At 35.7% G+C, this 13,178-nt stretch overlaps 1 protein-coding gene across 4 annotated transcripts in view; it reads left to right on the top strand.

The window, feature by feature from the left end:
• ACTR3 (actin related protein 3) overlaps positions 1-13,178 on the top strand; it is a 57,419-nt gene that overhangs the window by 16,267 nt on the left and 27,974 nt on the right. For 2 of the 4 annotated variants that reach the window (XM_065881002.1, XM_065881001.1), the window contains exons 1-2: positions 5,061-5,109; positions 8,559-8,683. In XM_065881002.1, coding sequence (XP_065737074.1) covers positions 8,612-8,683 — 72 coding nt within the window. In that variant the 5' untranslated portion in view covers positions 5,061-5,109; positions 8,559-8,611. Of the gene's footprint in view, positions 1-5,053; positions 5,110-8,558; positions 8,684-13,178 lie in introns of those variants that run through there. The other 2 variants (XM_065880998.1, XM_065880999.1) reach the window with 2 other exon arrangements.

Genomic DNA, 13,178 nt, shown 5'->3' with positions numbered 1-13,178 from the left:
GTGTTAGATTCTGTTGCACAACAAAGCGAATCAGCCATATGCACACACATGTCCCCATATCTCCTCCCTCTTGAGTCTCCCCCCCATCCTTCCTGTCTCACCCCTCTAGGTCATCGCAAAGCACCAAGCTGATCTCTCTGTGCTGTGCTGCTGCTTTCCCGCCAGCCAACTGTTCTACATTTGGTAGTGTATATATGTCGATGCTACTCTCACTTCACCCTCCCGGCCCATGTCATCGAGTCTATTCTCTATGTCTACCTCTTTATTCCTGCCCTGCAACTAGGTTCATCAGTACCATTTATTTATTTTTAGATTCCATGTATATAATCCTTTGTAGTTCTGCAATGTCAGTTGTGATTTCTCCTTTTTCATTTCTAATTTTATTGATTTGCGTCCTGTCCCTTTTTTCTTGATGAGTCTGGTTGAGGGTTTATCAATTTTGTTTATATTCGCAAAGAACCAGCTTTTAGTTTTATTGATCTTTGCTTTCTTCATTTCTATTTCATTTATTTCTGCTCTGATCTTTATGATTTCTTTTCTTCTACTGACTTTGGGTTTTCTTTATTCTTCTTTCTCTAGTTGTTTTAAGTGTATGATTAGATTGTTTATTTGAGATTTTTCTTGTTTCTTGAAGTGAGATTGAATTGCTATAAACTTCCCTCTTAGAACTGCTTTTGCTGCGTCCCATAGGTTTTGGGTTGTCGTGTTTTCATTGTTATTTGTTTCTATGTTTTTTATTTCTTCTTTGATTTTTTCAGTGATCTCTTGGTTATTTAGTAGTGCACTGTTTAGCCTCCATGTGTTTGTGTTTTTTACAGTTTTTTTTCCTGTAATTGATTTCTAGTCTCATAGCATTGTGGCCAGAAAAGATGCTTGATAGGATTTCAGTTTTCTTAAATTTTCTGAGGCTTGATTTGTGACCCAAGATGTGATCTATCCTGGAGAATGAGTTTTCTTTTATTTGAAAAATGTCTTTATTGCACTTTCATTTTTGAAGGATATTTTTGCTCTTAAAAGATTTCTGGGCTGACTATATTTGCACCTCCTTCAGACTTAAAAAATGTTATTCCACTGTCTTTTGGCCTCCATAGTTTCTCATAAGAAGGTGCTAGTAATTTGAATTTTTGTTTCCTGTTAATGAGCCATTTTTCTCCGGCTGCTTTCAAGATTTTTCTTTATCATTGATTTTCAGTAGTTTGATTATGATGTGCCTAGGTATAGTTTTCTTTGGATTTATTCTGCATCTCTCTCTCTCTCTCCCTTCCTTCTGGAACCTATGTCACCTTTCAGATATTGTTCCCCAAGTCTCTGAGGGTCTATTCTTTTCACTTTGTGTCTCTCTTTTTAATTTTTTTCCCCTCTCTTGTCAGACTGAATGAGTTTTACTGATCTGCCTTCAAGTTCACTGATTATTTCCTCTGTTCTGCTGTTTAGCTCATCCAGAGAATTTTTTATACCTGGCCTTGCATTTTTCAGTTCTGTAATTTTCATTTGTTCTTTTTAATAGTTTTAGAGTTTCTGTGATATTTACTATTAGTCATTACTATTTCATTGTGATAGTCACAGCTGCTTTCAAGTCTTTATCTGATAATTCCAACACTGTGTCATTTCGTCTTCTGTTGAGTATCTTTTCCTTAGAGAATGGGTTACGTTTTCATGATTCTTCATAGATGGAATAATTTTGGTTTGTATGAATATATCAAGCTTTGCTTATCTGTTTTCTTGATGAGTATACTGTGCTTCCAGTTTTCGGCCATTATGAATAATGCTCTTATGAACAAATGTTTACACTTCTTTGTGGGGACATATTTTCTTTGGTATATACCTAGAATTAGAATTGCTGGGTCATATGGTAAGTGAATGTTTAAGTGTTTTCCAAAGTGGCTGTTTTATTTACAAATGATTTTGATTATTTTCTATCATTCCAACTAGGAATGTATGAAGTATACCTCAGTGTACTTTTTTTTTTTTTTTGCGGTATGCGGACCTCTCACTGTTGTGGTCTCTCCCGTTGTGGAGCACAGGCTCCGGATGCGCAGGCTCAGCAGCCATGGCTCATGGGCCTAGCTGCTCCGCGGCATGTGGGATCTTCCCAGACCGGGGCACACACCCGTGTCCCCTGCATCGGCAGGCGGACTCTCAACCACTGTGCCACCAGGGAAGCCCTCCTCAGTGTACTTTTAACTTCCCTTTGTTTTTCTTTTTTTACCCCACAGAGTTGAGCATCTTTTCGTTTATAGCCATTTATATTTCTTTTTCTTTGAATGGTTATTGTCTTTTACCTTTCACTTTCTTCTCTCCTTATTTCCCTCCCTTGTTGACATCACCTCCTAGATATCCTTTATATATTAAGGTGATTAACTCTTTGTCTCTGAGTGCAGATAATTTTTCTCTTTTGGTCATTTTTCTTTTGGCTACTTTTGGTATGTTTTTGTGAAGAACTTTTAAATTTTCACATAATTGGAGTATCAGTCTTTTTTTAATGTCTGGATTTTGAATTATAGTTACTAAGACTCCCCTGTTCCAGGGTTATAAAGAAGTTATCCTGCATTACCTTTTAAAGTTTTTGGTTTATTTCCCTACCCTGTTTTAATATTTCATCCATTTAGATTTATTTTGTTTTAACATGTATGATATGTACAGAATTTAATTATTTTCCCCAGTAGCTGTCAAGTTTACGTAGCTGTTTAAGAAAATTGTTGTAAAATATACACAACATAAAATTGACAGTTTTAACCATTTTTAAGTGTACATTTTAGTGGCATTAAGTACATTCACAACTATCACCACCATTCTTCTTCAGAACTTTTTCATCTTCCCAAACTGAAACTCTGTACCCATAAAACAGTAACAACCATACCCCACCTCCATCCCTGGCAGCCACCATCCAGCTTCTGTCTCTGTGAATTTGACTATTTTGGATACCTCATTTAAGTGGGATCATATAGTATTTGACCTTTTGTGATTGGCTTATTTCACTTAGGATGATGTCCTCAAGGTTCATTCATATTGTATGTAGTAGCATGTGTCAGAATTTCCTTCCTTTTGAAGGCTAACTAATATTCCATTGTATGTATATACCACATTTGTTTATCCATTCATTTGTCAGTGGACCCTTGCATTGCTTCCACCTTTTTGTCTATTATGCATAATGTTGCTGTGAACATTGGTGTACAAAAATCTGTTGAAGCCTCTGCTTTCTGTTTTTTTTTGGTATATACCCAGAAATGGCATTGCTGGATTTCGTGGTAATTAATTTTTTGAGGAATTGCCATATTGTTTTTTGTAGCAGCTGCAACATTTTACATTCCTATCAGCAGTGTGCAAGGGTTCCAGTTTCTCTGTATCCTCACTGATATTTTTGTTTGTTTTTGATGTTTTGGTAATAGCCATCCTAATGGATGTGAAGTGGTATCTCACTTTGGTTTTGATTTGAATTTTCTTAATTATTAATAATGTTGAGCATCTTTTCATGTGCTTGTTGGCCTTTTGTATATCTCCTTTGGAGAAACGTCTATTCAAGTCCTTTGCCTGTTTTAAAAACTGGGTTGTTTATTTTGTTGTTGAGTTGTAGGAGTTCTTTATATATTCTGGATATTAACTCCTTATCAGATATATGATTTGTAACTGTTTTCTTCCATTTTGTGGGTTGCCTTTGCACACTATTGATAGTGTCCTTTGGTACCCAAAAGTTACTAATTTTGATGATGTTCAGTTTATTTTTTATGGTTGTTGTTGCCTCCTTGTGTCATGTCCAAGAAATCCTTGCCAAATTTAATGTCATAAAGCTTTGTCCCCTATATTTTCCTCTAAGAGGTTTATAGTTTTAGATCTTATACGTAGGTCTTGATCCATTTTGAGTTAAATTTTGTATGTGGTATAAGATAAAAGTCCATGTTCATTAAATAATGGATATCCAGTTTTCCCAGCACCCTTTCTCAAAAAGACTATCCTTTCCCTGTTTGAATGGTTATGGCACCCTTGTCAAAAATTATTTGACCATATATGGGAGGATTTATTTCTGGGCTTTGTTCTGTTCCATTAGTCTGTGTGTCTCTATGTCAGTGCCACACAGCTTTTGTTACTGTAACTTTGTACTAAGTTTTTAAATCAGGAAGTATGAGACCTCCAACTTTGTTTGAGATTGTTTTGGCTATTCATAGTCCCTTGAGATTCCATATGAATTTTAAGATGGATTTTCTCTTTCTCCCAAAAAAACATTGTTGGGATTTTGATAGCAATTGTATGGATCTGTAGTCAATTTGAGTAAGTAACTTCCAAATGTGAACGTTTGTCCCATGTCTGACTCCTATACTAAATAATCCAATTATCCAAATGGCAGATTTAAGAAAAATCCAAGCTGTTTAATCCCATGTTTAAAGCTTAAGGGAAGGAAAGGTTATCAAAGTGTCTACTAGCTGTAGAAGGAAGAGTTTTTCTGAAGGTGCTACTGAACAATGAGGCCAAACCGAAACATCGGAGTTTGGAGCAGAGAAAGGTTTATTGCAGGGCCGTGTAAGGAGATGAGCAGCTTGTGTTTTACATGTTTTACCCCTACCCTTTACTTTTATACAAATATCACATAGTTGAACCATTGTTCTGTACCTTGCTTTTGTTCAGTGAACAATACGTTTTGGAGATTGTTCCATATCTGTACATAAGGAGCTTCTTCAATCTCTTTTTTAATAACTGCCTAATATTCTGTAGTATAAACGAAGCATACTTAACTAGTTTGATGGCTGTTTATTTCCAGTCTTTTGCTATTATAAGCAAGATTGTTGCAAAAGGCCCTGTTATATGTTATTTTGTACATGTATGAATATCCCTGTAGGATCAGTTTCTAGAAGTGCAGTTCCTGGTTAAAAGCTATGGGTATTTATAATTTTGATATAATTTTGAAAGCAGAGATGTTTAAATGAACTGAAACGATGGAATTTTGTATAGTATTTACCCAGAGTGGAATCTCACTTTATAACAAATGGACATCTAAGAATTAAATTCATAATTGCTGAGATATTTGTGAAATCCTTATGAAATTCTTTATGTTTTTCAGGTATACAAAACTAGGATATGCTGGAAATACAGAACCACAGTTTATCATCCCTTCCTGTAAGTATTTCTTTTAAGTCACAAATAAACTGATTTAATATCTTTTAATAAAGTAAAATAAATAATCATTTTTGACACTCTGTAAGATTTAGTCTTTTAAAAACATGGTTTGCCAAGTTCTAAGCATGGCCTCATTTCTGTACCTCTGACCATTCATTTCAGATCTCTGTTTAGCTCTTCATTTACCAGATCTGCCAAATACCTTTTTAAAGACAAAAATGAATGAGTTGATAATTAAACAGTTTTCTGCTTTGAGGGTATTGCTGTTAATAATGTGTGTGTGTTACTATTAAGTAATGCATTCCCCATCACATGCCTACAAAGGCTATCCTTTGGTTTGTGGATGTGATTGTTTGCAGGACTCGTGCTTGTTGACATCCCTGACAAGAGCTCATGTTTCAAAATAAGGATGGCATCTCATCTTTAGAGATGCGGACTTCAGCTGTTTTCTGACATCTTATAACCATACTTACATTGTTTTTGTTTTATCTTATTTCTGTTAACTTCACTTTAGCTGACTTTCAATAGTTTGTCTTTCAGAAGTTTTTAAAAAATACTCTCACACTTGGTTTCTTAGCACTCATATTTGTTAGCCTGGGCTATGTATGTGTTCCTAGATGAACCTGTTCTGGGCTTCTGACTTTTAGACAATTCACCTTTTGTACATAATGTAGTAACATTTCTGAACCACCTGACCTGTGCCAAGTTAAGACTTTAGCATTTCAGATGATAAACCTTTTGAGCCATTCCTTGGTGGTGCTAACTCCTAGATAGTTCTAGTATTGCTAGTATTAGACTGTTTGAATATTTTTGTGTATTCTTATTAACTTATGAAAATAAGCAGGGAATGGAAAAATAAACATGCAGAGAATAGTGAAAGCAGCTTAGGATTCAAAATCTGTGAAGTTGAGAATGAGGTAGAAATTACTGGGCTTGCCCAAAGCTGCAGATCTTTAGTCTCAATTGGGTACTCATCAGACTTGAACAGGTTGATTGTTTTGTTGTTTATATATAGTAAGAACAAAATTTAAAATGTGTGAAGCGTGTGTCAAAATTGTCTTTAAAGGGGGAGCTAGTACATACTTTCACTCTCTAGAAACAAACCTATTTGACTTTTGCACTTCTGATATACTTTTGGTATACTTCTCTAGGGATTATTATCTAATAATCTAATTCTTACCATCTAAGAATTTAGGCTGTTACCTAAGTCTAATTCTTTAATGCCTGGAATAGATGTTAGGGGACACTGTTGCTCATTCATAGGAATACAGTGGTCTTAATTTGCAGTACTGTTGTCTTTTTCTTTATGTTTTATTCATGCATATTTGTTGTCTACACTGAGGGACAGATTTGCTTTTTTGTTTTGTTTTGTTTTTTTACTTTTGTCCCACATTTATATATAAACATATTGATAGTTTGTTGTTTAAGACTTTGACAACAAATATTGCCTCTATTGCTGACTAAAATAGAAGTACTTTTGTGGACTAGTACTTGACATTAGTTATATTTGAGTTTAGTATTATACCGTTGTGTATTGGTTGTATTAGTTTCCCAAGGCTGCCGAGACAAAGTACCAAAAACCATGTGACTTAAAACAACAGAAACTTACAGTCCTGGAGAAGTCTGGAATCAAGGTGTCAGCAGGACCAAGATCTTGCTGACAGCTTTAGGGGAGAAATCTTCCTTGCCTCTTAAAGCTTCTGGTGTTTGCTGACAGTCCTTGATGTTCCTTGGCTTGTATATGCATCACTCCAGTCACATGGCTGCCCTGTGTGTCTTCATATTGTTTTTCTTCTGTGTGTGGATATGTCCAAATTTCCTATTTTTATAAAAACACCAGTCATTGCATTATAGCCCATCCTGCTAACCTCACTTTAACTTGAAAGACCCTATTTCCAAATAAGGTCACATTCTGAGGTGCTAGAAGTTAGGACCTAAACATATCTTTCTGGGGGTACACAGTTCAACCCATAAAATGCTGATTTTGTAATCTCTTAATTTATAATCTTTTATAAAACATTATGTTGTGATTAAACATTTATTTCAGGAGATTACTGATACGTTAACTCTCATCCTTGTAAAGTTTGGTTTTGCTTATGTTCTTAAGTGGCTGTGTTCAGTCTTTGTTGGAAGCCCATATAATTTTGAACTTTTGAACCTTGGGTTCTCATCACCATTGTATCCTTTCTCTATTTCACCTTTCTGCCAAAATTTGCAGTTTTAGTTTTCATTGTCTTATGAGAAGCTGTGGCATGTTAAAAATCCATTTGTGTATGAAAGAAGGTTTTTGATTTTGGGTTTTTTTTTCACGCAGCCAGTCTTAATGCTGCAGGTGTAGTTTTATAATGAGTCAATATAATCACTGCCACTGATGAGCACGGATATTTGATCTGGAAAACCTGTGGATATGGTTCAAAGTTATTTTCATAATCTTTGTTTTTTAGGAAGTTTATAGTGAGCCATCTGATGTCTGTGTACATTGTAAATAAATTGCTAGAGAAGCTTTCTAACATTTAGAAGTAGATTGGATTTAGAATTTCCTTCAGTATTTTCTACCTACCTTGTTAAGGATATAAATTGTTATTAAATGAAAGTGTAACAGTTGGGTGCCACATCAGCTTATGTGCATGCAGATTTTTTTTTTGTTTTTAATTTTTGGCCGTACTGTGCATCATGCAGGATCTTAGTTCCCTGATCAGGGATGGAACCCAGATCCCCTTCAGTGGAAGCACAGACTCTTAACCACTGGACCGCCAGTGAAGTCCCCAGGCAGATATTTTGAATGAAGAACTGTTTAACTTGAAGGATTCAGAAATTTATAACTTAATTAAGAAATATACAAGTTTTAGGTCTAGAACTGTATGCTGGATTTCTGAAATTATATAAGGAGATTGTTGTGGGTTTTACCTAAATGATTTGAAATTTCCTTTTGTATATGTGATTTAAGTTTATCAGGTCTTTATGCCAGTGTTATACCTAAATTACTAGCTCATAATAATGCGAATAGGATAGAAATATGAAGAAAGCTTTAAAAATAAATTCCCCGTGCAATTTTCCTACTTTTATAACTGTTTTTCAGTTTTTTCTTTCTGATTGTCCATCAAGCATAGGTTGACTTGGTGAAATTATAATTTTACTCAAATCAAAATAGATCTCACATAGTTTTTAAAAACATAGCTGAAACATTCCCACAGCAGTACTTTTTTTGTGGGGGGGGGGTGCTTTTTACACTTGAGGCCTTGTCTCTGGGTGGAAGTTGAGTTTTTATTGTGTTAGATGAATTTTGTCTTTTTTTTTTAATGACCTTTTTGCTTTAATTTGACACTTTAAATATACTAGATCACGTTCTATTTAGTAACACTTTATTACGGAAGAAATACAAGTGAAAAATTTGTCTCACTTGAAAAAAATACAATTTTTGACATGTATAAATAACTTCTATTTTAAAGGTATTGCTATTAAGGAGTCAGCAAAAGTGGGTGATCAAGCTCAAAGGAGGGTGATGAAAGGTGTTGATGACCTAGACTTCTTCATTGGTGATGAAGCAATAGAAAAACCTACATATGCAACAAAGGTATATTTTTATGATTTGTATAACTATAAATAACATTCTCTTTCAAAAAATTAGTTTGTTCTATAAATGTGCCACTTGGAATTTCAGTCAATTACAAGACTAATACCCTCAACCTCTTCACAATAGAAATTTCTTCTTCTCTGTGGCTCCTCTCAGCCTTGCTTTGACTACTGGGTTTTTTCCCCAAGAGGAAGATTTTAGCCCCTTCAAGTGAGCAGTATTTACTTTTTCCATCTCAGAATCATCAATGTGATTGGCTTTCTCTTGCCTCCACATTGCCACACCTAGAGATATTTCCCTCCCGTCTTTATTCAGACCCACACTTTCTGCCCTTTTGAAGCCTGTGTCATCTGGAAGTGCCACTCTCTTTCCTCCTTTTTATCTTTTTCCCTTTCTTGTTTGTTCCATACCATTCTTCCTCCTTTTCCCTTATTATTGAGGTATAATTTATATACAGTAAAATAGGTAAGGCTTAGTTACACAGTTGAAAATTTTTTGTGACTGTAATCATAAAAGTTCAGGATATAGAACAAGTCTAGTAACCCAGATACTTTCCTTGTGTCTGCTCCCATAGTCACTACCCAACCTGCACCAAAAGGGAAACACTATTCAAATTGACTTTACCTAATTTGCACATTTCTTCCTTGGTCCCTCTTTTCTTCCGTTTTAGTAATTTATTCATTAATAAACAGCTACCATGTATAAACAACTTTACAAAGTGCTGAGATTAGATAAGAAAAATGGCTTTCCTGACTTCAAGTCTATTATAATTGGTGGAAAGGAAGCCATTGAAGAAATAATTATAAGTGGCTTGTAGTTATACAAATATTTGGCTCTTGGAGCTTAGAAACAAGACACAACTGGGGATAAACATTTAGAAGGTATTAGTTACCTTTGGAAGGGGTAAGATTCCATAGGGATGGGCCTAGGACAGAGCCTGATGAACGCATCATTTGGGTTTGGATGGAGGAGGAAAGCCTACAAAGGAGACTGAGAAGGTGTAGTTAGAGAGACTGGGTAAACAGGAAGGAGAAATAAGAGTGTGGGATGCTGCGACCAAGTAAGCTAGAGCCCATAGGTTATTTGCTGTCTTTAGCTACAAGGATGTCATTTATAACCTTAATAAGAATAGTTTTAGAAGAGCTGTGAGGCTGGATTAAAGTAGATTGGATTATGAATGACAAGGAAAAAATGACAGTAATATTCAGTGAGGTGGAAGAGATGCTTAAATGCTAGTGTGAAAGAGTCATTAGAAAAAGATTAAAGTAACAGGAAAGTGGAGTATAATACAGGGCTCTTGACAGAGTTAAAGGGATGGAATCCAGATGATCTAATTGATATATGGAGGATCTCTTACATTATAAAAAATGAAAAAGAAAAAAGAGGTAAGTATAGAATCAGTTTTATAGATTTGGTGAAGAAAAGTTGGATTCCTGACTGTTGGCTTCTGCTTTCTTTGTCAAATACATGGTGATGTTATCTCTGCTGCCCAGGAAATAGCGGGGAGAAAGTGAAATCTGAGTGATAGGGAGAATATTTAAAATCATCACTGTGGATAACAGAGTAGGGAAACAAAGGCTTGCCAGGTAAATTTAGGTCCATTTGGGAATAGCAATTACGAATTCTTAGTTTTATCGACCAGTTCTGTGTGATTTGTGTGATCAGCATTCTGGGTATAGGCAAGTTTAGGGTAGGACTGTGCTGAGTTGGGTTTTGGTAGATGGAATAACAAAAGGGAGTATGAATAGTCAAAGTGATGGGGCCTAAAATCTAAACTGTGTGTGTGTTTGTGTGTGTTGTGAGGGGGATGGTTTTTGGCGAGGGAAGAATTACAACAACCAGTGGACTGCAAGTCTAATTGTGATCGCGAGAGATATAGTGAGGTGCTGGAGTATGCTAGAAGGATAAGAAGTTGTGATCAGAGAGGGGTGTACTTGCATTTCAGGGATTTAGAGATGATAGTGATGATCTAAACTGTGGCCAAAATGGAAAAGACACCTTTGAATGTGATGAAGTCGGTGAGCTGAGAGGCCAGAGTTCCTCTGCATTGATTCTGTTCTTTTAAACATTTTCATGTCTTCCAAATGCAACAAACACACCCAAACGACAAAAATTCTTTCAATCCTACCTTCTTTCCTCAGCATTTTAGCTATTGTTTTATTTTCCTCTTTTAAAACCGAACTTCTTATTTGGTCTCATTATTTGATAAGCTCTTTGTTAAATCCAATTATATGTAACAATTTTCATCCGTCTTGATTTGTCTTTCTTTCACAAGATTACTCTGCTGGGTCTCTCTTTTTTTTTTTGCGGTACGTGGGCCTCTCACTGCTGTGGCCTCTCGCGTTGCGGAGCACAGGCTCTGGACACGCAGGCTCAGCGGCCATGGCTCACGGGCCCAGCCGCTCCGCGGCATGTGGGATCTTCCCGGACCAGGGCACGAACCCATGTCCCCTGCAGCGGCAGGCAGACTCTCAACCATTGCGCCACCAGGGAAGCCCTGGACTATTCTTTTTATTTATTACTTGTTTATTTTTTTCCCCTGCTGTCACTGGTTCTTTATCCTTTGCCTACTACTCAAATGTCAGTATTTCCCAGGTACTGTCCTTGATTCTCTTTTATTTCTTTATTAGAGACTTTCTCTAGGTGGTCTCATCCACACCTTCATCAATAACCACAGCCTACATCTCTACTTCCAATTCCTTGACCCCATTTCCAAGTACCTACTTTCACCTACCTACTACCTGGCTCTTGAGTTTAATATACTCAAAACAAAATTTATTACATATGCTCTACGCTTGCTTATTCCAAGATAAGACAAAACACAACTTTTGTGTCTTAATTAATAGATCCTTGCCATCCTGACTCTAGAGCTAGAATCCTAGTGATTATATCTTTGAGTTATCCCTTGTAGTGACAGAAATCTTGAATCTGGCCTAGTGTTATTTACACCACAACTGGGGCTCTTTGTCTTTCTTCCTTGGTTCTTTTAAGATTCATTTCAGCTTTCCCAATGCAGCTATAATAATCTTATTAAAAATCAAAGCTATTCTTGTTTATACCCTGCTTGAAAATTTCTACTGATGATCTGTTTCTTATAGAATAAAACCCAAATACAAGGCAAGTAATAGTTTTTGAGAACCTGGTCCCCTTCATGTAGAACTGATCTATCTGTCTACACCCCTTTCCCTAAAGGCACACGTGTTTTTCATCAATAACTGTTGTGTTTGTATATTACTGCGGTGTTTGTATATATTTGTTTCTATTCTCTATTTACCCCACCCCCTGAAAACAAAATTAACAAGGTTGCTCCTTTAAGACCCAGCTTAGATACGACCTCCTCAGTCATAGAGGAATAGGAGCCTTCCCATTTTCCCTCTGAAGCCAAGTTGATCATCTTGTCCTAGGTACTTTATTTCCTTAAAAACTTACAAGGTTATGTTTGTATCTATTTCTTTCACTGGACAGCTCCTTATGGCAGGATGTTCATATCCTTAGCATTTGTGCCAATGGTTATAGTAGGTGCACAACAATAAATGAGGAATAAATGAATAAATAACACTTAGAACATTAAAATATGTCAGTTCCAGTAATGTTATAAAATGAATGATGTACATTTTTTCCTTCCCTAAAGCGAAGTGGGGACTAAAAGTTATTTTTTAAGTATAATGACTTAGAAAGTATCTAGAAGGCTATGGTGAAATGTGGATATTAGGAATTAATAGATAAAAGGTTTAATGATTGAGTAGATGACTATAGGATATTTATTTCACTAATGCATTCAGCCTTAAGTACTGGGTGTGTATTTGTACTATGTGCATGGAACTGTATTTTTTGGTTTATTTTTCTTTTGTATATTTTTTTAAGTTTTATGCTTATGTTTTTACTTTGCTTAAGTAAGTCTTCATATATTCAGAATACTAATCTTTAGTTACATGTGCTGTGAAACTATTTTATTGCAGAGATTCACAAACTTTCTCAGTGCCCTTAGTGTCTCAGTAAAATTTTTTACAGCATCACTTAGAAAGAAATTACTAACAGTTCTGTTTGTTAAGTAGCAACTTAGTAGCCACTTGAAAAAAAAAACATATTTTTAATTGTTAAATAATCACAATTACCAGTAGGATGCATGTGCCTGTCGGGCACTTCACAGTTTCTTACACCTGGAATCAGATTGCACATCACCATCCTCATTTCTTATTGTACATGGTTTTTTGGGGAGGTATTTAGTTTTCATCATAGCAACTGCTGGCAACCCAGCTTTTCAAAGAAGTGATATTACTTGAAGGGAATCTAGTGTGATCTGATGTTGAAACTGAACTACTTTAAAATAGTAGGTATGCAGTGCCAAACTGATTCTGAGTATCACCAGATTTCCCTGGAAAATGTAAAATATTTGCAGTGTCTTTGAGAATTTGCTGTAGTACCCTGGGGCTCAGTTTTGGAACCATGGTTCCATAACAAATACATATGACTTGTCTTATAAAATTTTGCTTGC

Source organism: Phocoena phocoena, chromosome 7 (assembly GCF_963924675.1).
Source record: "Phocoena phocoena chromosome 7, mPhoPho1.1, whole genome shotgun sequence".
Classification (NCBI taxonomy): Eukaryota; Metazoa; Chordata; class Mammalia; order Artiodactyla; family Phocoenidae; genus Phocoena; species Phocoena phocoena.
Note: the sequence above shows the minus strand (reverse complement) of the source record. Positions and strands in the feature narration are given on the sequence as shown.